This window comes from Eublepharis macularius, chromosome 2 (genome assembly GCF_028583425.1).
Source record: "Eublepharis macularius isolate TG4126 chromosome 2, MPM_Emac_v1.0, whole genome shotgun sequence".
In the NCBI taxonomy this organism is placed as follows: Eukaryota; Metazoa; Chordata; class Lepidosauria; order Squamata; family Eublepharidae; genus Eublepharis; species Eublepharis macularius.
The window spans coordinates 95,823,725-95,849,639 of NC_072791.1; the positions used below are offsets into that span (position 1 = coordinate 95,823,725).

At 45.2% G+C, this 25,915-nt stretch overlaps 1 protein-coding gene across 3 annotated transcripts in view; it reads left to right on the plus strand.

Annotated features, from left to right (window-relative positions):
- SHANK2 (SH3 and multiple ankyrin repeat domains 2) overlaps window positions 1-25,915 on the plus strand; it is an 829,172-nt gene that overhangs the window by 753,093 nt on the left and 50,164 nt on the right. For all 3 annotated transcript variants that reach the window (XM_054971067.1, XM_054971065.1, XM_054971068.1), the window contains one exon: window positions 2,944-3,074. In XM_054971067.1, coding sequence (XP_054827042.1) covers window positions 2,944-3,074 — 131 coding nt within the window. The remainder of the gene's footprint in view (window positions 1-2,943; window positions 3,075-25,915) is intronic.

The following is a 25,915-nucleotide window of genomic DNA, read 5'->3' on the forward strand; positions in this document are numbered from 1 at the left end:
AGCTTCACTCTGCAATATAATGAAAATGTATTTATTTGTATTACATCACTCTAAGAGTGTGCTGGAATTGGGTGGCATATTAATAATTTGGCAAATACTGCAGAACTTATCAAATACTTATATGTTTGAGTTTTTCTCCAGTGACTTCATACATAATATAAAATTACAGGGAAATATTGGATTTGTTTTCTAAATTTACATTATTGGGATTTAATGCATCCCATTTTATTGTTTCTGTATGCTGATTTTAAAACCAGAACAAAGTGTCAAGCCTACAGGCAGGCACATAGTAGTTCTAAGTGTTACAATTTCTGCTCAGTTGAGATACCTCTTTATTCTATTAAGCAAAGGCCCATTTTCCCTTCCCCATTCCAACTTGATCAGCTATCCTCATCTATGATTGGAAAAGAACAGAGTAACTACAATTTGAATTGAGAAAACTGCAGAGTAAGGAGAAATAAGGAACTAACCGAAATAAAATTTTAAGATCAACAAGCTACAGAGTTTCCCACAAATGGATATACGGTATCAATGTCAGATTTTGTTAGAAAAGACTGATATTGTAGTCAGGTCCATTGCTGGGATCAGTCTTCCAGCAGTGTCTTACAAGAACAGTAGTCAGAGGTATGCATGGTTTTTCCATCTTCTAAGTGAATATGTCCATGTTTTTTCAAGTGTCTATCAAAGCCTCTTCATTCTGTCCCTGTAGTTTTCATTGTCCGGCTAGGTATATAGTTATGTGTACCTGTCCTGTTATAAAGGTGATGAGTTTTTATGTGGAATTTTACATTGTTTGCAGACATTGAGTAACAAATATTTCCATCTTCAAAATCTTTCACAAATGAACCTAAATCATTAACAGGGCTGAAGAGGCTTACAATGAAATCTCCTGCTGGTAGATATGTCAGCATATCCACATGTCAAATATGAAATCACTGAGGTTTGTGTTTTGCTGCATACCAGAAAGCTTCAGTCATAGTTGGGAACACAGTTTGGATTATTGTTAAATTCAGTATAAATTTTATGCAATATTTTCAATTTTAAATAATCAAGTAAAAATATAGAATATAGGGAGCAGATATTGATGTTTAGTAGTAAGCCACTCTCTTACATTGTCCAGTTCTATGGCATCATCAGTTTATATTGAGCCTTCCTGATAACAGAGAATGTTGTTTCCCATGACAGTTATGTTTTCAGCTAGAGAAGTGTGGTTCCTCTTCTTTAACCATTGCCCTGATCCTGTTGTTGTGGTTGTTGTGGTTGTTGTTGTGGTTGTTGTTGTTTTGTGATCTTGAGGGCTCTGATGCATGCACAGAACTCTCCCCAGCTACACGATCTTCTTCATTCCGTTCAGTAGCAGAGGCATCCTGGTGCTACATCTGCAAAAGCCCACACATGCAGGAACTGCTTATGCAACCTGCAGCATATATGAGGCTCTGGACTGGGATGCATCTCTGCATTTAACTAGATGAGCTACTTAAGAATCCCTTTGCCTGTGTCCCATTCCAAACCACATTCTTAGGTGTTGAATATGCTGTTCAGCAGTGAGGAACTGAGAACAGATATCTAAGTAAAACACTCTGCATGGGTGGAAATACGTGTAGAAAATTGGGACAGATGTACTGTATGTAGTTGATAAATAATGAACAAGTTTCATGGTCTAGAAGTTAATACAGAAAATGTGGCAAAGACAGAATTAATGACTTTATTATAGGATGGGATTGAGTTTTACTCCAAGTGCAGATTGAATTGATGTGATCTTAGATTAAAGGAGTGCCTTATTTTGAAGATTAAGATAGTTATGCACATTGTAATGCTATAATCTAGTTACAGTCTAATTTTTTATTTTAAAAATCTTGCGACTTAAAAAAAAGTATCAGTTACATTTATTTTGCTTTGTGGTTGCAATTAGGATGTCCCACATCGTTGCTATTGGAAAACACTTTTCTTAAACCATAACATTCATACATAAAATGTATGTTGCTGGCCTCTATTTTGCCTTGTCATTTAAAGATGAGGGCCTATTCTTTCTTCAACTTTGTTCATGTGGAGTTGTTTTCTCCAGCCTACATTAATTTGCCTTCCTTTGCCCATAGTGAAGTGGTCATACCTTAACTTTTATCGTAATCACAGAATTTAATTTGGTATCCATCAACTAATATATCCTTTAAAGATTTTGCTGCATGTGAGCCCATGATGAAAGTCTGGTATGACCAATTCCTCAGAGGCTAAATGCAGGGAAACTGTAATTGGCTGAAAGAAAATGGTTCAGTACTAGCCATGTGGCTATGAGAATTAGCCCTGAGATACTAATTACCAGGCATATGAGGAAGTAATATTGGAGATGTTAATTTTCCCTCCTTAGACCTAAATAAAATGCAGTTAATGTTCAGAAGTCTGTGCAAATACTAAATTATGAAGCACTTGTATATTTGTAATCTATTAAAAAGTGCTGGTTTAGTAATGTTAGGTCGTTTTGTCTAATAAGCTAACAGCAGGAGATATTTCAAAAATAATTAAAAGGGTAAGAGCACTCAAAACCATTCCTGTTGTTGTCTAAAATATCGCTAAAATTCTGGTGACTGCTGTATGGAACAGTGCTCTGCAGGTATACTATTTCTAAAGGTCTTCTTTCCGTTTCTATATAGATATTTTCCCTTCACATTTTGAAGGTTTGAAGAAGAGGATTGTTTTTCGAGTCACACTAAGTAAACATTAAATGCATGCAGGCACAAAACTAAAGCATGCATGTGACGCAGCAGCAATGAAAGTGCTCGGCTTGCACGACTTACGATGCTCAAGCATTGCCTTGTTAAAATGCCAAAATCTCCTTTTTCTTTGCATCTTTTTAAAAAGTTAAATTCCTTATTTAATATTGCAATATTTAGAGTTTCAGTTTTTGGACAAATTAGATTTATTTTAGCAAATATTTCTATGTTACAGATAAAGTAGATGAAATAGTACCAGTTTCCAAGCCATCAAGAATTCCAGACAATGCAGCTATGGACTCAAGAGTGGCAACCATTAAACAGCGACCTTCTAGTAGATGCTTTCCCCCTGCTACAGATATGAATGTGAGTATTGACTGCAATAACTGTGCTTAGAATTTGATTATTTGTTAATTAAAGAAGTTTTCACATTCTTTATAGCAGTGGATAACTTTCAGGTGTTTTTTGTTTTATGGTCTTTTTCTATTCCCACATGCCTATGAACTCCTTCTACAGTGAGACTCCTTACAGAAAGGAGTTAAAGCTACTATACTACAGATTCTAATGAAATTGAGTCTGGCTGCAAGCCATGGGAATTATTTCTTGTAGGATTAGGCTTTTATGATATAACATGCTTGCACTGAGTAACAGTATTAAGATTCAAATTCTCATTAGAGGTTGACTTTTGAAGTAAATTTTGTCATGAAATTAAGTGTTGAGCCAATGTGGTATAGCAGTTAGAGTGTCAGAGAAGGATCTTGGAGACTCAGGTTTGAATACCTGATCTGCCATGGAAATTTGCTAGGTGACTTTGGGCCTGTCACACACATTCAGCCTAGCCTACCTCCTCAGAGGCCTGTTGTGAAGATAAAATCGGGGAGAGTGTAAACTTCTTTGGGTCCCCATTGGAGACAAAGTGGGGTAGAAATGAAATAAGCAAATAAACAAATTCAAATCCATGCTCCTCATTTCTTGTACAGTTAAACTCTCACCATTCATAGGGGAATATGTTCCTGGTGTCAGCGCAAATGGAAAAGGCAAGGTTCTTCTGCAAACTTTAACAATACAACAATTACAGTGATGGCATGACAGGAGTAAAAACAGGCCAGGGACCACATTGTGTGAGTGCTCTCCAGACCAAGAATAAGTTAAATCATTACTCATGAATCCACAATGGCAAGGAGCTACTGTATTGTGCTGCAGAATTATGTCTAGATATATGGAATATCCAAATATTAATTCAAATTTTGTCACAGACCCTTTTTGTCACAGTCTTCCTAGATTTGATCTTAATTTGTTACAGTATGAAGTCTTGTCTCTTCCTTCATCCAAGCAACACCAGCAGCTAGTGTTACCAACCTCCAGGTGGGGCATGGAGATCTCCTAGAATTACAGCTGATCTCCTGAAAATGACTGCTTTTCAGGATGGACTCTACGGCATTATACCCCCTTGGCTCCCTCTCCTCCCCAAACTCTGGCCTCCTGCTATATTTAGGGCCCCCCAAAACTTCAGGAATTTCCCAATTTGAAATTAGCAACCCTACCAACAGCTTTGCATTGAGTGAATAGTTTGGTTAAGTCTGTCTGATTCAGACAGGAACCATGGCTTATGGGAAGATGAAGTTTAAGCCTTCCTGTCATACCATTTTCCTAAGTCGCTGTATCAAGAGGGAATGGTCTTCAGTTGAATAACATCAAAGAAAGGAGAACCCACTCCAAGAAGACCATGTAAGATAATTTATATCAACCAATGTACATTCCTAGAATCTTTCTCAACGATTAAATTGCAGCAGTAGAAATTACATTGTATTCCATTATATTTTTGCGGTGTGCACATGATCTTCATTACCGCAACACCCCTTCGGTGCAGTTTCCCAACCAGCGAGCTACCCCTGAGGGGGTGAGCTCCCGGTGGGAAGATGGCAACGGGTTTGCCGGCCTTGGTGTTTTCCCGTTTCGCAGCACCTTGCTTCTTCACCAGCCTTTACTGTGTGCCTGAAGGATATACAATTCTAATCAGAAAGTTTGCACCAACATGCAATTCCTCATATTGAAGCATATCAGTGCTTGCAATCAATTACATATATGTACATATAAATTCAGTACATAGAACCATTTTAAATGCTCAATACAACATCAATGGTCACACGGATCACAGGCACTTAGTGCATATCATGGCAAAACTACTTACAGTACCCTCGTTTCCTTTCAAATTCAATGCATCTTCTTTTGCATTATCTCACAGTGTGACGTAGCCCTTAAACTCAGGGTTTAAATACAAAATGTCAAGTCATTCAATTACACAAACTGTCAAGTCATGCAATTACACCTAACAGTCTTAAAGAAACCTACTCCTTTACCACTAAAATCTAAAAAACCAAGTCATTCAATTATTTGCACCCAACGGTCTTAAAGGGACCTACACCTTTACAAAAAAGGAGTGAAATCCATCTCCTGATTCAGGCCCCTAGGAGCCATAGTGTTAAGTCTAAAACTCCACTCTGCCTCCAACTGTAAGAGTGCTCTACGGGCGTCTGGGACTCATTTATTATTTAGTACTCTGAGTAAAGAAAACTTCATTTCCCGTGCACTCTGGTGGAACTGGATGAAATGCTGTGTAAGTGGTGCCTCTGTAACTCTATTCCTAACCTTTGACAGATGTTCTTGAATGCGGAGCTTGACTGGTCTGGTCATACTACCTACATACAGTAACCCACATGGACATACAATAACATAGATCACAAATGGTGTTATACCTGTGGAGAAATCCCTTGTATACAGGTTCTTTTTGGTCACCGGATGTTTAACCGTGTCAATGCTCACTGATAGAGGGCATACATTGCAGTGGCCACAGGGGAAGTGCCCAACCGGTGCTAACCTTGGTGGACACCCTCTCCTGAAATCAGAGTGTGTTACAATATCTTTTATGTTTTTAGTCCTCCTGAAGCCAACTACTGGTGAGTTTTCACATCCAGTAATGCTACTTACCACATGCCAATTTCGTTTAATGATATTCACTATACAGGGAGCCAAGGCAGAATATTCCAAAGACCATATAATATTCTTAGAGGTCTCCCTAATGGTGGGAGTCAAAAGGGAGTCCCTAGACACCCCCATGGTACGTAACCTGGCTTGTTCCCCCACCCTGGGTGGGTAGCCCCTACTAATGATCGCCTCTCGCTTTCTCCACATTTCTCTATTAAAATCTCTAGCACCAGTGGAGTTTCACTTAATCCTCAAACATTGTCCATAAGGAATGTTATGTTGTAGATTGGTTTTATGAAAAGAGGTGTGATGTAAATAAGACCACCTATCTGCTGTCTTTCTAAAGGGTCTTACCCCCAAGCTATTCTGAGATTTCTTATAAATGACCACATCCAAAAAATTTATGCATTGCAAATGCATCTGCCAAGTGAACTTAATGTTATTGTCCACGGAGTTCATCCAATTCACCAACCCTTCAACATGTTCACTCCCTGTCAGGACCAGGACCAGATCATCAATGTACTGCTTGAAATATATAATTTTGTGATGGAAAGGATTCATGTCTGTGTTCCTATATGATTTCATTTCCAGGTCCGCCATATAAAGATTTTCAATACTGGGTGCTGCCGGGCACCCCATGGCAACCCCTTTACGTTGGTAGTAAAACGTGTCCACAAATCGGAAATAATTCCTTTCTAGCACAATGTCAACAAGTTGCAACAGTAAATGGGTTGGGGGACTATTGACGGGTCTGGAATGGAGAACATTTTCTATTACCATCCTGGCTCCCTCGTGTGAAATTGAAGTATAAAGTGCTTCTACATCCATTGTCATTAGACAAGCCCAGGACGGAATCCATAACTGTTCAGTAGATTTAATCAGAGAGGTAGTGTCCTTAATATATGTGTCAGTGCCCTGCACAATAGGCTGCAAGGCATAATCTATAAAAAAAGGATAGAGGTTCCAAAACTGAATTGGTACCTGACACAATGGGGCGTCCTGGTGGTGGGTACTTCTTTTTATGTATTTTGGGAAGTGTGTAAAACACTGGAGTTCGTGGAGAGTTTTTTTATCAAAGCCTTAAAGGAGCTATCATCTATTTCTCCTGCTAATAGTGCTTCCTCTAGCACAACCTTTATCACCCTTTGTATATCAGCTAGGGGATCCTTATCAATGGGACTATAATTCTCCACATTGTTCAATTGAGACTCCACTTCCTTAAGGTAGTCTGCAGTGTTAAGAATCACTACTCTACCACCTTTGTCCGCTGGTTTTAATATTATGGAACTATCCCCATCCAAAGATGCCAATGCCTTACGTTCTGACAAAGTTAAGTTCTGTCAAGGTTTTTTCTGTTGTTGTTCCAGTTTCTCAATATCCAAGCCCACCAGACGTTCGAAAGTTTCAATGAGGTTATCATTTACTTTAGGGATAAACGTTGACAGGTATATAATACCCCCCATCCTCTTGGAAACCTGCTGATCACCAAACAGTTTCCTTAATTTTATTAGCCTGATGAGCTTAAAGAGGTCCACCCTTGTTCTGAAGCTATTGTACTGTGGGGTGGGGACAAACCCCAACCCCTTGTCCAGGACCTTAATTTCGGTTTCCGTGAGGTTCTATGTTTTGTTTTGTACTTAGACCCTCAGTGTAAGGAAGAAACCCCTTATTCTGCAACCTCTCAGCTAAAAGAGCAGCTGGCTTAGGCTCTCCGCTCATTTCTGCTCATCTGGGAAGTGACCCAACATTTGTTTGTTTGTTTGTTTGTTTGTTTGTTTGTTTGTTTGTTTGTTTGTTTGTTTGTTTGTTTGTTTGTTTGTTTGTTTGTTTGTTTGTTTGTTTGTTTGTTTGTAACATTTCTATGCCACCTTTCCATAGATTCCCAACAGGGTTGCCAGACCCAAGTCAAAATGGGTGGGGCAGGGGGCACAGGGGCAACAGGTACTCTCCCATGTATGCATGCCCATGTCTTCCCGTGGTTGTGTCATTTCCATCATGACCCAGAAGCAACAGGTTGCAGTGGAAATAACATAATCACTCTGCCTGCCTCCCTCCTTTCCCGACACTTTCCGACACCAGGTGAGCAGAAGCAACAGGTTGCAGTGGAAATAACATAATCACTCTGCCTGCCTCCCTCCTTTCCCAACACTTTCTGACACCAGGTGAGCAGAAGAGGACTGTTTTGTAAAATGAGCATTCACATACTTTGTAAGATACCTGTACATATCCACACAAATGTGTTTTTCCAACCAGGTAAGATGGTATAGGCTAGCCTGATCTCATCATATCTTGACTGCTAAGCAGAATTGTCCCCAGGTGAGAGACCACCAAGGGAATCCAGGGTCACTATGCAGAGGCAGGCAATGGCAAATTACTTCTGTTCCTCTCTTGCCTTGAAAACCTCAAAGGGTTGCCCTAAGTTGTCTGTGGCTTGATGGGACTTTTCACCAAGAGGACCTAACTTTTTCTAGATCAAATTAAGCCTGAATTCTCCCTAGAAGCCTGAATTCTCCCTAGAAGCTCAAATGACAAAATTGAAGCTATTGTACTTCAGCCACATCATGAGGGTCAGGTATGACTGTACCCATTCATTCATGCCAATGTTAATTCTGATGCTTATGTTCTAATGCCAGTTATTGTAACCATAATCCTGGTGTAACTCATTTCCCTGTTGCTAGTATTCTAATGGTTTCTCAGGCTTTCACAGGTGGCTATCTGTTGAACTCAACAATTACGACTTGGACTTTCCCTCAGACTACGATGCATCTTTCTTCTTAGTGGCGCAGCATGATAGCACAAATATGCAAAATGTCCTCACACTGGAAAAGCGGCAAGGGATTGTTTGGGAATTAGGAGGGGGAAGACAAGCAGGGTAGAAAAGAGATGTATTTTTCCCATGTTGCCATTCTGGTCAAACGTCTACTTGACCTACTTAGGTGCTTACCTTACTCCTAAGTAGACCTTTGGACCTGAATATGGAAAAGTCATTTAACCAAGGACCTGTGTCTTGCTATAATGATCCAAGGGATCTCATGCAGAGCCTGACATTTTGACCAGAATCATCTTTTTCTTCTGTACCTGTGACCTCTGGAGAATGGCTACTGGGTTCCAGCCGTTTGAGCCAGGCCCAGGATTAACAGGGCCATGCGACCCTAATTCCTACCCAGCCCTGCATCTGGGATCAGGTGCAGCTGCTGGAAGAACTCCTATAGAACTGGGGGCAATCCCTAGGAGAGGGGTCACCCATCTTACATGGACTACCTTACCAACTCCCAGACAATGGGCACCTCAGAACTGGGAGAAAAAGGAGAGGTGGAGAGGAGCACTGCTTGGTTCCTGCCTGAGTGAGACGGGAGCACCTGACAGCTCCAGGGCTTCGCATTTAACCTCCATCCCGGAGAATGAGCAGAGGATCGAGCCCATGGGAGACCTTTCCATTGAAACATCCCAGACCACTCCAGAGAGGGGAGTGGAAAATACAGCCACAAACGCAGCAGAATTTTGGTGGGATAATGAACTGGGACAGTATGTAAGCCTCCCCTTGGAGAAGGAGAGTTATGTACCATGAGGTTTGGAGCCCCCTCCAGATCTCCCTCCAGACCGAGACCCAGAATCGTGAAGGGATTACCAGCGATGGAAAAACATTTGTCAGGGGAGCTTGTTCCTCGCCTGGGACTCTCCCGAGCCAGTGGATGGGGTGGAGTTGAAAGAAGAGGATCATCTGGATTACCTCAGTGAACAGCTCCAGGTGATGAGATATGACCTGTTGGCGTTAACAGGACTTAACCAGGGTTGGATGAGGAGCGCAGCGGATGCTCAACGTACCCTAGCCCCAGTGGATTTACAAGTAACAGGGGACCTTGGATTAACCCCGAGGATTGCTGCAGAGTGCGGTGGATTTATAAGTGACCCACCAAATTGGTGGGGAACGGGAGCTGCGGCTGGGCCAAGCAACCAGGAATGGGGCCAGACACAGCTACCTATGCCACGGGAGGCGACAACACAATTGGTGTTGGGGGATGTACAAATGGGAGCTGTGGCTGGGCCACACAACCAGGAATGGGACCAGACGCTGCAGCTACCTATGCTTCAAGCGGTGACAACACAGTTGTTGTTGGAGGATGTACAAATACAGGGGGGCCATGGATTAACCCCTGGCAACTGGCAAAGTTCCCAGGATTATATGGGCAATGAGGGTACCTATCCCCTGGTTTGGAGTGCGGCCGGGCCATCAGTCCCATTTGGGGGCCAGATGCTGCAACCAAGAGAGGTGGAAGAAAGGTACCAAATCCTCGAGGCCCAAATGGCAAGGAGGACAGAGCAAACCGCCCAGCTAATGAACAACATGATGAACTTGCCAGTGGGATATAGTACACAACTACTGCCAGAGGAGCAGGGGAGAGCTCTGCAACTAGAACAAGGAAGTATGGAATGGGGGGCAATTTTCGTAACTCCAGAACATTTCATGGGAACTCAAGTAATTCCCCCCCCGGTACAGTTTCCTATAGCTACAATGATGGCAGGATTGGTTCCACCATACGCTGTAGCAATAGTCCCCAACACACTCTCTTGGGGAGAGGGAATGGACCCAAGCGGGGCCCTACACCTCATGACCATAACTCCAATTGTGGGAGGCGCAGGAGCGCCTGGCACTACAATGGGGATGAGAGTGTCAAGGACCCTAACCATGCAAGCTCAAGCAAACACAGGAGCATTGGTTGCAACCAGTGGGATGCTCCAACCAGGCCACCCACAAAGAACCCCTAGTTTTGTCCCAACGGGGGCAGGAGTACAATATGGACATGCCCAAGGGGGAGTCCCCCAGGGAGTATCCAGCAGGGAGCACAAGGAACCCAGGCACAAGTTCTTCAGCCACAATGTGGAGGGAGTCCGCACGCTGCTCCAAGGGATTTTGCACAAATTCTGCAACCGCAATATGGAGGGGTTCCGCAAGTTGCTCCGATAAACTGGGGCGCAAATGGAGCCTACCAGATACCTCACATGGCACAAGGACATTTGCAACCCCCCCCCCATGGGAGCAGCCCCGATTCAACAGGCGGGGGGCAACAAGGAACAGGAGCTCTTGCAGCGGGGTTGCCGCAAAGTTGGTGCAGATTGGAAGCCATGTTTGATGGAAACCCCAAAAACCTGGGATTTTTTATAGTACAAGCCATGGAATTTTTCTGGGATTGGGGACATTTGTTTCCATCGGAATACAGTTGAGTAAACCACCTGAGATCTTGACTGGTAGGAGCGGCAGCCAAGTGGTACGTAACCCTATACAACCTGGGAGCCCCTGAGCTAATGGACTTAAACACTTTTGCAAATGCACTCAAAGCCCAGTTTGATGACCCATTAGAGGGGGAAAGAGCCAAAACCCAGCTCAGAACCATCAAGCAGGGGTCCAGGACCACCAGGGAATACGCGGCCAAATTTAGGCACTTAGCCACCAAAATACCAAACTATCATGAGGGAGTAAAAATTGAACTCTTTCGAAACAGTCTAAATGCTAATCTACTAGATCATGTATTAATGCAAGATGATCCACAAACATTGTTAGGATGGATTCGATTAGCCTGTGAGGTTGAAAATAGAACCCACGTAGGGCAGCTTGTTAGAATGCAACAACAAGGAGGGGCAAAGAAACCTACCACCGCAAATAGGAGCTGCAGCCCACTGAATTAAAAAAACCCTGTCTCAGTACTTGGAAGAAAAGCACAAGGATTGTGTCTGACTTGTGGGGGCATGGGTCATTTCGCAGCGCAATGCCCCAAAAAATGGGCACGGGGGGACAAAGCAAATTCCTACCTGAACCCACCAGGACCCCTAAACTGCTGGGATGAACCCAGGGTCTAAAACGTGGAAAACCAGAGGCTGGCTTGGATGCCGATGAAGGCCCAGGGTATACGGAAGAACCCACACAGAGGTGGAGGAGGATTTCATCCCACCGTCGGGAAACGAGGAAGACCTGCCATAAGAAGTCCCTGCCAGCAGATCCAAAATAAAGAGGAACCACCGAAGGTGAGGGAAAGAGGGGCCATACTGTTTATGCCAGTGACTTTACTAAACTCAAAAAGGGGGACTCGTGTGCGGATGCAAGCGCTGATAGACTCTGGATGTTCACGGGATTTAATCTCGCCAGCGCTAATAAATGGACTGGGCTTAGAAGTAACTGAACTCAAAGACCCTATAGTATTTGAACAAATGGATGGGTCCAGTATGCAACCCACACAACATCAAACAGAACCTACGGCTACGGGAATGGGAGACCATTGGGAGAATCGAACATATATAGTCAGTGATGTAGCCAAATACCCCTCAGTACTGGGAAGTCGTTGGCTATGGGACCATGATCCATACATTAAATGGTCCACCGGGATGGTAGTCTTCAAAGGTGATTGTTGTGCAAGGCATGCATGGACTAAAGTGTGGGGGAAGGAGGCACCCTTCCCGTTAGAGACTGTTGTTAACTTCAGAAGAGGAAGGGGGCATGCAAAATGTTCTCACACGAAAAGTGGCAAGGGCTGCTTTGACTCACTTGAAAAGACAACAATGCTAGGAAAAGTTGAAGGCAGTGGAAAAAGAAGACCACCCAATATGAAATGGCTTGATTCAATAAAAGAAGCCACAGAAAGATCTGAACAAGGCTGTTAAAGATTGGCAGTCATTAATACATACAGTTGCCAAATGTCAGAAGCGACTTCACAGCACACATAGCACACATTTCAGGAGTCTACAATTTTTAAGTTACTTGCAGGAGATACAGCAGGATTTGGATCAGTGGCACCTAAGAGACCAACAAGATTTTCAGGGTATAAGCTTTCAAGAGTCAGAGCTCCCTTCTTTTTTGCAAGAGATACTTACAGAACCATTCTTTATCAGTTTTGTCTATTCTTAGAAGGACAGTGAGGTGAGGGGAGTGCATTACAACTTTCATTGTGGGACCTTGAAGATATTTTCATGGCCTTCTTCATTGTTTTTCAGAATGGTTGATACTGCAGCCTTGTAAGAAGACAGGAATGATTTACCAATGACAACCAAGTTTACTTGTTCACATCTTAACTCACCCAGTCCCATATTTTATAAGGTTCTTATTCAGTATTTAAATATGACTAAGGAGTTGATATGGGCAAGACAATTAAAACTGATTTAAAGAAAGACTTGGTATTGGTAGGTTTATTTGATAAGTTCCAGTTTCCTATACTTCTTCTGAAATAATCCTGGATTTATGACTTACTCTATTGTAGTTATTCCTAGAATGTCTTTTATCAGCTTCTATTGACAAAAAAAGCTTACTACTTCTGTCCCTGTTCTGCCCAATCAACACGTCTAGCAGTTTATTCCTTTGATCTTTTAAGCAAACAATTCTACTCCAGTGCAAGTACAATAAGTACATGTACAATAAATACAATAAGTAAATATCCAGTACAATAACAGTTCAACCCTCTATTCTAGCACAATAAGAGTATTGTAAACATTAGTAAACATTCAAAGCTTTATCTGACCACTAGGGGTATGTAAAACAAATGTAAAATGTGATGGAAATACACCTGGAAATTGCAGTTTCAGTTCATTAAAGTCACTTCTGGAACAGTGAAACAAATTCAGGAGACAAAGCTATAACAACACCTTCCTCACCCCAAAGTGTGTGTGTTTTGGTTCAGTTCTTGCCATGCAGTGGCAGCACAGGCAGGGCCAGCAGTGAAAGGAGGCAGCATCTGTAACTGTTTTTCTTAATGGCAATAAACCAATCGGAAGCCCTAGCATAGCATAGCTCGATGTATTGTCGAAGGCTTTCACGGCCGGAGAACGATGGTTGTTGTGGGTTTTCCGGGCTGTATTGCCGTGGTCTTGGCATTGTAGTTCCTGACGTTTCGCCAGCAGCTGTGGCTGGCATCTTCAGAGGTGTAGCACCAAAAGACAGAGATCTCTCAGTGTCACAGTGTGGAAAAGATGTTGGCAGGTCATTTGTATCTACTCAGGAGGGGTGGGGTTGAGCTGAGTCATCCTGTAAGAGTTTCGCAGGGTGTGGAATGTTAATGGCGGGAGGCTTCACTGTATCCTGAGGAGGTTCTTTTGCATATGGATTGGTGCTTGATGTGCTAATCTTCTCTGCAGGGCTATTGTCGAGTATAGAGTGTTTTGTTAGCCTGGTGTTTTTCAGAACCGGAAACCATGCTCTGTTCATTCTTAAGGTTTCTTCTTTCCTGTTGAAGTTTTGCTTATGCTTGTGAATTTCAATGGCTTCCCTGTGCAGTCTGACAAAGTAGTTGGAAGTGTTGTCCAGTATTTTGGTGTCCTGGAATAAGATACTGTGCCCTGTTTGAGTTAGGCTATGTTCAGCCACTGCTGATTTTTCAGGTTGTCCAAGTCTGCAGTGTCTTTCGTGTTCTTTTATTCTTGTCTGGATGCTACGCTTTGTGGTCCCGATGTAAACTTGTCCACAGCTGCAGGGTATACGGTATACTCCTGCAGAGGTGAGGGGGTCTCTACTGTGGATGATACATTTATCATTTGGAGCCATGGGGAGGAAGAATTGATGGGGTTTTTGAATCATCTCAACAACATCCACCGGAACATACAATTCACAATGGAGAAAGAAATCGAGGGAAAACTCCCATTTCTGGATACCTTGGTCATCCGCAAAGCAAACTTTCAGTTAGGTCACAAGGTCTACAGGAAACCAACTCACACTGATCGGTACTTACACAAAAACTCCAATCACTACCCCCGACAGAAAAGAGGCATAATGAAAACATTAGTGGATCGCACAAGACGGATATGTGAGCCGCACTTTCTCAATGAGGAAATCAATCATCTAAACCACACACTTCAGGCAAATGGCTACTCCAGAAATGAAATCCGAAGAGCAATCAAACCCAGGATGAATCAAACAACCAAGGAAAAACAGTCTCCTACAGGAAAAGTGTTTTTGCCATATATCAAAGGAATTACTGATCAGATGGGAAAGCTTATGAAAAAGCATAACCTTCAAGCAGTATTCAGACCCACCCGAAAAATACAACAGATGCTACGATCAGCAAAAGACAGTAGAGACCCCCTCACCTCTGCAGGAGTATACCGTATACCCTGCAGCTGTGGACAAGTTTACATCGGGACCACAAAGCGTAGCATCCAGACAAGAATAAAAGAACACGAAAGACACTGCAGACTTGGACAACCTGAAAAATCAGCAGTGGCTGAACATAGCCTAACTCAAACAGGGCACAGTATCTTATTCCAGGACACCAAAATACTGGACAACACTTCCAACTACTTTGTCAGACTGCACAGGGAAGCCATTGAAATTCACAAGCATAAGCAAAACTTCAACAGGAAAGAAGAAACCTTAAGAATGAACAGAGCATGGTTTCCGGTTCTGAAAAACACCAGGCTAACAAAACACTCTATACTCGACAATAGCCCTGCAGAGAAGATTAGCACATCAAGCACCAATCCATATGCAAAAGAACCTCCTCAGGATACAGTGAAGCCTCCCGCCATTAGCATTCCACACCCTGGGAAACTCTTACAGGATGACTCAGCTCAACCCCACCCCTCCTGAGTAGATACAAATGACCTGCCAACATCTTTTCCACACTGTGACACTGAGAGATCTCTGTCTTTTGGTGCTACACCTCTGAAGATGCCAGCCACAGCTGCTGGCGAAACGTCAGGAACTACAATGCCAAGACCACGGCAATACAGCCCGGAAAACCCACAACAACCATAGCATAGCTCCATTGGTGGGAAGCAGAATCTGCACATTGTGCATGAGTGCATTTTGTGCCAGGCAATGGCATTGACTTTGCTATTGTGTGGCTCATCCGCATAGGGATCAATTTGCAACAGGCTTGCTTTGCACTGGGAAGGTGAGCAGCAGACGGCACAGCACTGACAGCATTGCCTTGCCAGTCCCTTTCTGTGCACTTTTATGCACAATGCAATGAAATACCAGCAATCAACCAACATCCCTATGGGTGTGCATACACAGGTTTGAGGAGGGAGGGGTCTCCTTCAATCTCCCAGTCCCCAGCTGCTGCAAAGGCTCATGTTATGCAGGTTTGGGTGAAAATTAGAAATAATAAACAGTTGTTCAAAGCGAGCCACCCCAAGGAGGACCCAGGCATGTGTGGACCAGGTTGCACATTTAGTTCCCTTCTGTTGCTGTCCTTTACTTAGATGCCACCACAACTAGCCAACTATGGGTCAAGAAGCACCAGGATATGCTTCTTCATCTTTTCTGGGTCCTAATTAAAACTGTTGACTAGGGGTGTGTACCAAAATTTTTTTTAGTAAATCCAGATTTTTTTTTTACCGACCCTTAGAAATAATCTGGAATCCCCCCAAATGCAAATTGATTCTCCAATTCCATTCGGATATTTCCAAAAAATTTGGCCATTGTTTTGTATAGAGCTATCCCATGGGCTGGAGGGATCATTTTTCAACCAAACTTCACCAAATTTGGAGGGAATCTACTCCTAACTGTCCTCTAAAGACCTCCCAAGTTTCATGAAGATTGGATCCTGAGGGCCAATTTTATGGGTCCACAAAGAAGGTGTCCACACCCACTCTCCATTATTCCCTATGAGGAAAAGTATCTAGGGACTATCCAGGGGGGCTGGAGGTGGCATTTTTCATGAGAACTCCAACAAATTTTCAGGGACCTACTACTTACTGTCCTCTTATCACGCCCCAAGTTTCAGGAAGTTTGGACCCAGGAGCCAATTCTGTGAGCCCCTGAACTAGGCGCCCCTAGCCACTCTATTGTTTCCTATGGGGAAAAAGTCAAAGCTGTCTCCCATTGCAGAAACACACTGGAGCAAGGTCGCCATGGCCAAGGCACACTCCCAAATGCAAGCTGAGCTCATCCGAGAGAAAGCTCAACAGAACCAAGCTTAAGCACAGGAATGGAATCCCTCCAGAACCAAAGTGAAGGAAGGGGACCAGCACCACATCAAAAAATCTCATCCATTCCACCCAAAGCAAACTGAAGCAAAGGACACTGTGCAACTTAGCCCAACTGAAGCAAACTGAAGCACAGAAATGAGTCCCCCTAAAACCAAAATGAAGCAAGGGACACTGTTGCAAATTAGCTCAGGAGCAAACTGAAGCAACGGAATGCTTTGTGCTTGTGGATGGATACTGCTCGGTTCTGTTCTGTGGTGTTTCCACACTGGCTGAACCCATTGCCTGGCTGCTGTGAATGATACTGGTTCTGCTGTCATGTTGACAGCATGGCAGCACCTGCCGACATTTTTCTGCTAGTGCTTTATCACGTATTTGGTATGGCATGAAACAACATTATGGCTGAGTGTCAAGTCAAGACAGATGGAGGGCCAAACACAAAGGATCATGGTAATGTGGTATGCATGGTCTACTCAGGTCACAGTAACTTTTGAAGAACACCAGATACTCAGAGGCAGAGAGCATCAAAATAAGTGCTAGTTACAGTTCCAGCAGGTATCTCCACTTGACAGCAGGTCCACTGTGGCAAACAATCTGATGCTAAGATAAAGGCCTTTATGAGAACATTTTGCTCTTAATTTTGAAACCTGGGAAGAGCTCTACAATGCTCTCTCTGAGCTTTTTGGTTTTGGAGTTCAAAGATCAGAGCTGACTATGGAGGTCAGTCAGATCCAATCACATCAACTCTGGCAGGCGGCTCCTCAGTATCAAAATAAAGGATTTGTGGAAGCGTAACTGCGAAGCACAAAGAAACATGGCATCATGGCCCTATGGCAGCAACTTCCCCTTAGTTTAATGGGCTCACAGCAGGGCCCAAGGGCCAGGGTATAGTCCCTCTTTATGGTGAGAGAGCAGGGGAAAGCATCAGATGCTCTGGCCTTGCAGCCTTCCCTCCTCAGAGTATAGGCACTTTCCCAGCTGCACAATCCAGGGAGACCTGATGTTGGCCGTGCCATCCAAGGGGTCAGCTGGGGCTAGCTCTCAGCTCAGGATCCAATGCCAGCAACCTCCAGCAGGGGCAGCTCTCCCACAGGTGAGCAAGGGCAGCCACGCCAATCCAGCTTGCAGAGGATGAGTGTAACATACCCTCCTCTGAATGGAATAAGAAGGGACTATAGAGGGAGGAGGTGGGTCGCACCTTCACTAATTAGTTGGAGGGCTATACTGTCTTTATGGGGGTTGTGCAGGTGGCCTACCTAGGGACGGGCTGGCACCTTTCCAACCACCTAGTGAATATACTGTGTGTACAGGCGCTTGTCAGGGACCATGCACCTATTGACTATAATGAGGCATTCCGCAAACGGGTGTCTCATAATGAACTAGAGGCCCCTTGGCCATCTTCGGGACCCATATTAGATCATTTCAGCCCTCTTTTTGGGGAAGAGGTGGACAGGATTCTGCAGGTGGTACGGCCTACCACGTGCCCCTTGGACCCGTGCCTGTCATGGCTGGTGAAAGCCAGTGTTGACGGGCTTTGGGATTCCTTGGAGGCGATTATAAACCTGTCCTTGAGCTCTGGGGTTTTTCCCAAGGCGCTGAAGGAAGCTGTGGTACAGCCTCTTCTGAAGAAATCATCATTAGATCCTGCTGACCTGCTCAATTACCGACCGGTTTCCAACCTTCCATTTTTGGGGAGGGTGATTGAGCGGGCGGCAGAGAAGCAACTGCAGAATTTCCTGAAGGAGACCTCGGCCCTAGACCCCTTCCAGTCTGGTTTCCGCCCAGGACATGCTGGTCACCCTCACAGACGATCTCCGCAGACATCTGGATCAGGGCGGATCAGCACTGCTGATTTTGCTGGATCTGTCAGCAGCATTTGATACGGTCGATCATGAGCTTTTGACCCACCGCCTTGCCGATGTGGGGATTCAGGGGACAGCACTGCAGTGGCTGGTCTCCCTTCTCCATGATCAGGGACAGAGGGTGGCGCTTGGGGAGAGAGTGTCATCTCGTAGGCCACTGGTATGTGGTGTGCCACAGGGAGCGATACTCTCTCCATTATTATTTAATACCTATATGCGCCCCCTCGCCTGGCTGGTGCGGAGTTTCGGGCTTGGGTGTCACCAATATGCGGATGACACCCAGCTTTATCTGTTGTTGGACGGGCGGGCTGGATCGGCCCCTGATGCCCTGGAGTGTGCTTTTGAGGCTGTGGCTGGTTGGTTGAGACAAAGTCGGCTGAAATTGAATCCCACGAAGACGGAGGTCCTGTATGTGGGTCGTGGGGAGATGGCTTTGGGACCCCGGCTTCCTACACTTGATGGGGCAGCACTTACACTGGCCCCGACAGTTAGGAGCCTGGGGGTGATTCTGGATTCCTCCCTGAAGATGGAGGACCAGATCACTGCAGTTGCCAGGTCTTCCTTTTATTATCTTCGGCAGGCCAGGCAGCTTGCCCCTTATTTGTCTCCCCGTGACTTGACTACAGTGGTCCAAGCAATGGTCACCTCTAGATTGGATTACTGTAACGCGCTCTACGCTGGGCTTCCCATGGGACTGATACGGCGGTTACAGCTGGTACAGAATGCAGCAGTGCAGGTCATTGCTGGAGCACTGGTGTGGGAGCATATTACACCGGTGCTACGCCAGCTGCATTGGCTGCCAGTGGAGTACCGAATCAGGTTCAAGGTGCTAGGCTCTATTGAATTTGAAGCCCAAGAGAGAAAAATCATCAGAGTAGACTGGTAGCAGGTGGAAGGCTGACTACACATCACACTTGGCCATGAGCATCCCTGCCTCACAGGATCTGACAAGTTGTACAGCCTGCTCAAGTTGACAAGTTGTACAGCCTGCCTACCTGACAAATGTTGAGGTGCCTGATTAAAGAATGGATTTCCCTGAGTATAGCCTTGGGACAGGACAGAGTGCACTGCTGGAGCTCCCTGAAGGCCAGAAGCTTGTTGGAGGAAGGCAGGAACACTCTGCCACGGAGTCAAGATCTATTTATAGGTATATGAGGTGGGTGGCTGGGCCCTCCATCTTTTACTGGGCAAGTGGAACACCCAGTTGCATAACTAGAGCCTTGAAGGAAGCCAAATGATCAGCACAGGCATGCCACCTGCTGGGCCCACTATCAGAAAGTCATCCATGTAGTGTGTGATGTGAGGGCAGGGCACCCTATCTGGCCCTTAGCTACCCACTTCAAGAAGTTGCTGAAGGCCTTGACAGTTGTGCAAGCTATGGAGCAACCCTTGGGCATGGCTTCGTCAAGGGAAATCCATGCTTTAATCGGGCACCTCAACATTTGTAATTTCAAAAGGGTCTGTAATCGGGCACTTCAAGGCGAGTGTTCCTGCCTTCCTGCAGACAAGCTTCTAGCCCTCGGGGAGCTCCTGCAGTGCACGCTGTCTTGTCCCAAGGCTATACTCAGGGAAATCCAATCTTTAATCGAGCACCTCAACTTTGCCTGCTGGGTAGTGGCTGCAGGACAGGCCTTCTACCCCACCTCACAAGGTCCACAGCTGGAGCCTCTGCATCCCCACTATGTTTGAGTTTCTAAGGGCACCTGGGACAATCTCCAGATCTGGCTCACATTTTTGGAGAGCTACAGTGGGGTTTTGCTCTGGCAGGAGGGCTGGGATCTGGGGGCCAAGCTACAAGTGCACTCTGAAGTGGCTGGCAGCATGGGCCTTGGCGTCTACTAACAGGGGTGGTGATGTGCTCAGAGATGGCTGGAGGAATAGGCCTTTGGGAAGTTGGTGGCAGGTTCTTGGCATAACACATCCGGATATGCCTTGCAACACAGGGACATGGCTGTCTGGGGTCAGCGGGCCTACATTCATCTACACCAGTCCAAGATTGACCAGACAGGGTAAGGTATGCACTTTTCCTTGGGGCCCACCAAGGCATTGCTTTGCCCAGTGTGGATACTATGGGCCTACCTCCAGGCCTGCCTGGCTGGTGACAGACCCTTACTGGTCCATGCCAACGGTTCTCTCCTCGCCCAATTCTAGTTTTTCAGTTTCTTCAGTTCCTCCTTGACAGCAGCGAGCTTCCCTGCCAGCGAGTTCAGCACTCACTCCTTCAGGTTCAGATCCCACTCCTTCAGGATCTGAGTGGTTATGGTTGCCTCAGACCTGGGCCTTCCCCCTTCTTAGATCCAGTCAGTAGGCAGATGGAAGTCGGGCATGCACAAGACCTATATACATCCCGATCTCACTCACCCCCTCTTGTTTGTAGTTCCCACAGGGTGGCAGTGGACAGTGTGAATCTGCAGGCATAGCATCATCCATTGGGCTGGTCAACATGCAGCAGAGTCATAAAATCATAGAGTTGGAAGGGGCCATACAGACCATCTAGTCCAACCCCCTGCCCAGTGCAGGATCAGCCTAAAGCATCTCTGACAAGTATTCATCCAGCCTCTTCTTGAAAACTGCCAGTGAAGGGGAGCTCACCACCTCCCTAGGCAGCTGATTCCACTTTTGAACTACTCTGACTGTGAAAAAGGTTTTCCTAATATCCAGCCGGTACCTTTGTGCATGTAGTTTTAGCCCATTGCTTCGCGTCCTACCCTCTGCTGCCAACTGGAACAACTCTTTGCCCTCCTCCAAATGACAGCCTTTCAAATATTTAAAGAGAGCAATCATGTCCCCCCTCAACCTCCTCTTCTCCAAACTAAACATTCCCAAGGCCCTCAGCCTTTCCTCGTAGGGCTCAGTCTCCAGACCCCTGATCATTCTCGTTGCTCTCCTCTGCACCCTCTCGATTTTGTCCACATCCTTTTTGAAGTGAGGTCTCCAGAACTGCACACAATACTCCAGGTGTGGCCTGACCAAGGCAGTATAGAGAGGGGCTATGACCTCCTGTGATTTCGATGGATTGAATTAACCTTTTTTGCCACCGCATCACACTGACTGCTCATATTCAGTTTACAGTCCATTCTTACCCCAAGATCCCTTTCACATATACTACTGCCCAGTAGTGTATCCCCCATCCAGTATTTGTGCTTCCCATTTTTGTGGCCCAGATGTAATACTGTGCACTTGTCTTTGTTGAATTGCATCCTATTCACAGCTGCCCACTTCTCCAGAGTATTCAGGTCTTGTTGACTTTTAATTCTATCTTCTTGGGTGTTTGCTACCGCTCCCAATTTGGTATCATCAGCAAATTTAATGAGCAGCCCTTCCACTCCTTCATCCAGATCATTGATAAAAATATTGAAAAGTATCGGGCCCAAAACCTAGCCCTGCAGCACCCCACTGGACACCTCCCTCCAATCTGATGAAATGCCGTTGACCACCACTCTTTGAGTGCGGTCTTCCAACCAGTTCCCTATCCACCGAACTGTCTTATAGTCTACTCCACAGTCTTCCAGTTTGCCCATCAGAATGTCATGGGGGACCTTATCAAAAGCTTTACTGAAATCCAGATAAATCACGTCAACAGAGTTCCCCCGATCCAGTAAGCTGGTCACTCGATCAAAGAAGGAAACCAGGTTGGTCTGGCAAGATCTGTTAGGAACAAAACCATGCTGACTTTCCCAGATCACTGAGTGGTCCTTCAGATGCTTACAGATTGATCCCTTTAAAATCTGTTCTGATTTTGAACGTTTATTAAAAAAAATAGAACCTCATCGTAAAGGCCTCATAGCTAGCATCTATTCTAATTTAAACTCACAGAATGATCAATCCTCATTAAGGTACCAATTGAAATGGAATACGGACTGCAGTACCCCCTTAACAGAGGAGCAATGGTCCACAATATGGTCTGGCAAGCCTCTAAATTCGAACGCAATCAATATCAAAATGTCTTCTTTTAAATTGTTGTCGAGATGGTACATGACTCCTCAATTACTACACCAAATTAATCCCAATTTAACACCGCTCTGTTGGAAAAAGTGTGGTCAAATTGGTGACTATATCCATTTGTGGTGGTCTTGCCCCAAGATCCAATCATTCTGGGACTTAATTTCAAGGAAAATTAAGGAGATTACAGATTATGAACTGCTCATGACTCCAGAATCAATTTTGCTGGGTCTTTGGGAAGACCCTGTCATACCAAAGGTGCGGAAAAATTTAATATTTATGTTACTTGCTGCTGCAAAAATACTTCTAGCAGCACACTGGAAATCAGACAAGCTTCCGAAGCTACAACAGTGGGTTCAGAAAGTATGGGATATTTTTATTATGGAAAAAATAGCAGACCACCTTCATTCTATTGATAAACCACAGTATCAGTCATCATTCTTTACGCAATAGTTGCCCTTTTTGAATTACTTATACAATACTAATCAACTGCCTAATGCTGACATCAATACTTTTAGCTTCTTAGCTATATTATGAGAATATCTCCTCACTGTTCCCCCTTGCACTGTTTTTGTAGTCTATTACATTGGCTTTGTTATTGTTATTGACCGTTCCAAGGTTTGTTTCTTGTATTATTGTTATATGTATTTATGAATATTGTAAATTGTAAAATGAAAAATAAATAGTTTAAAAAAAAATCTGTTCTAATATCTTCCCAGCCACAGAAGTCAGACTGACCAGCGTGTAGTTTCCCGGGTCATCCTTCCTCCCTTTCTTAAAGATTGGGATAACATTCGCTCTTCTCCAATCTTGTGGCACATCCCCAGTCCTCCAGGAGGCCTTGAAGATGATGGACAGGGGTTCTGCAAGTTCTCTGGAAAGTTCTTTCAGCACTCTTGGGTGCACCCCATCCGGCCCAGGGGATTTGTATTCATCCAGTGCAGCCAGATGCCTCTCCACTACCTCTCTGTCAATGTCAATTAGCCACTCAGGTGTCCTGCCACATTTTCTACTATCTCTAGATGTGCCTGAGTTCTTCAGGGAGAAAACAGAGGCAAAAAAGTCATTAAGCCTGTCTGCTTTTTCTCTGTCCTGCATCAGAGTTTCTCCATCTACTCCCAACAGCGGTCTAATTGCCTCTTTTACCTTGCGTTTGCTTGTCACATATCTGTAGAAGTTTTTCTTATTGTAGCGAGCCCTCCTGGCCAGACCCAGCTCGTACTGAGCTTTGGCATCTCTGATGGCTGATCTGCAGTACCTAGTAACCCTCATATACTCCTCTTTAGAGGTCTGTCCTTCTCTCCATTTCCTGAACATTTCCTTTTTCTCCTTTAGCTTATTCTGGAGCTCTCTGTGCATCCACATCGGTTTCTTGGAGCCCTTACCATGTTTCCGTCTTGCTGGGATAGTGAGGGCTTGAGCTTGCAACAGCTCGTGTTTGAGAATGGCCCACCCTTCACTCGCTCCTTTCCCTTCCAGCACACTCCCGCACGGAATGACTCTCATCAAGCCTCTGAGTTCATTGAAGTTGGCCCTATGAAAATCTAACCTACGAATCTGGCTATGAACTTCCTTGGCTCCCCACAGCAACTGGAATTCAAGAAGGACATGGTCACTTCCCCCTAAGGTCCCCACCACCTTCATCTCATCTACCAATTCTTCCCTGTTGGTTAATATCAAGTCTAGTATGGCCGAGCCCCTTGTAGCTTCCTCCACCTTTTAGAAAAGGAAGTTATCGGCCAGGCAGGTCAGGAAATTGCGTGATTCATGATGCTTTGCTGAGCCTGTCTCCCAGCACACATCAGGGAAGTTGAAGTCACCCTTAATTACAAGGTTCTGATGGCTGGATACTCTGCCAATCTGTTCAAAGAGGGCAGCATCCATTTCTTCTCGCTGGTCAGGTGGTCTGTAGCAGACTCCAACAATAATACCCTTTGTCCTTCCTCCCCTTATTTCTACCCATATACTTTCCACCGGGCTGTCCGCCCCATTCTCCATAACTTCTTGACAATCAAGCCCTCTCCTCACATACAACACCACTCCACCTCCTCTTCTACTCTTCCGGTTTTTCTTGAACAACTCATACCCATCCACTAGCACATTCCAGTCATGGGAAACATCCCACCAAGTCTCAGTAATTCCTACTATATCATAGCCCTCTGTTTGCAATAGAAGCTCAAGCTCTTCTTTCTTATTGCCCATACTTTGGGCATTGGTATATAGACACTTGTAGCCTTGTACCTTTGTTTGACCTTTCCTACCCAGGTGGGTCCCCACTGTGTTCACTTCATCATTGGAGTCGCCATGTGGATCGTCCTCTGCCGCTTGCGGCATCAGTTTACAGCTCTCCTGATGAAGTTCTCCAGGTTCGTTCCAAACGTTTTCTTCCCTGCCCTTGAGAGGTGAAGCTCATCATGTGCTAGAAGGCCTTCTCTAAGAAAACCTATCCCATGGTCCCAGAACCCAAAGCGCTCCTGCCGGCACCACCATCTCAGCCAGCGATTCACCTCAAGTATGGTCCGCTCCCTGCGTGCTCCTCTTCCTGTGACTGGAAGGATAGAAGAGAATACCACCTGAGCCCCCAATGTCTTCAACTGCCTTCCAAGGGCTTCATAATCCTCTTTAATTCTTGCAACAGTATTCGAAGCCGTGTCATTCGTTCCCACATGAATCAGCACAAACGGGTACTTATCAGCAGGCTTGATGAGTTTTGGCAGCCAGTCGGTAATATCCTGAATTCTGGCTCCCGACAAGCAACACATCTCTCGGAATAGGGTATCTGGCCCAGAGACGTGGCATTCCATACCCCTGAGCAAGGAGTCCCCGACGACTACCACCTTCCGTTTTTTTCCACTTCCATGTGGCCCCATGTCTTCCGCACTCCCTCTTCCAGATCTTTGCGGTTCTCCTTCCACTGTCACCTCTGTCACCATCTCTAGCACTTCAAAGCGATTCTTGAGCTCAAGTGGACCAGAGCATCTTCTTCGTTTACGCCTTCGGGTTTGTACTGTAGATCTGAGAGGAGGCTCAGAAGGGAGATCGACTCTTTCTCCTCCTCCTTGACTTTCCTCTTCTTGGCTGTGCGGAGCCCCCAGGCTGTTGTCAATAAAATCCTCTCCCTCCTTGATCTCCTGAAGGGTGGTGATCCTCTCCTCCAGGCTCTGAACCTTTTCTTCCAAAACTCTGACCAGCTTACACTTCTGGCAAGTGAACTCTGTCTTCTCTTCTGGGAGGAAAACAAACATGGCACACTCCATGCAGGTGACTGCGAAGGGGGCTTCAGTAGACATGATTGCCTTCCAAATATACTAGAGTACTAGCAGAACCAGTATACTAGCAGAGTTTCAGGTCCCCCAGGCAGATCCCCAGGCTAAGAGCCACAGGGCAAGAGCCCTTTAGCTCTCGCCAAAGGCTCGCACCTCTGGCGAGGAGGAGCCTTTTGTTTCAAAAGGTGCCTTCCTGCCTAGCCCAGCAGGGCCCCAGGACACTAGGGGGCGGGGCTTGTAACCA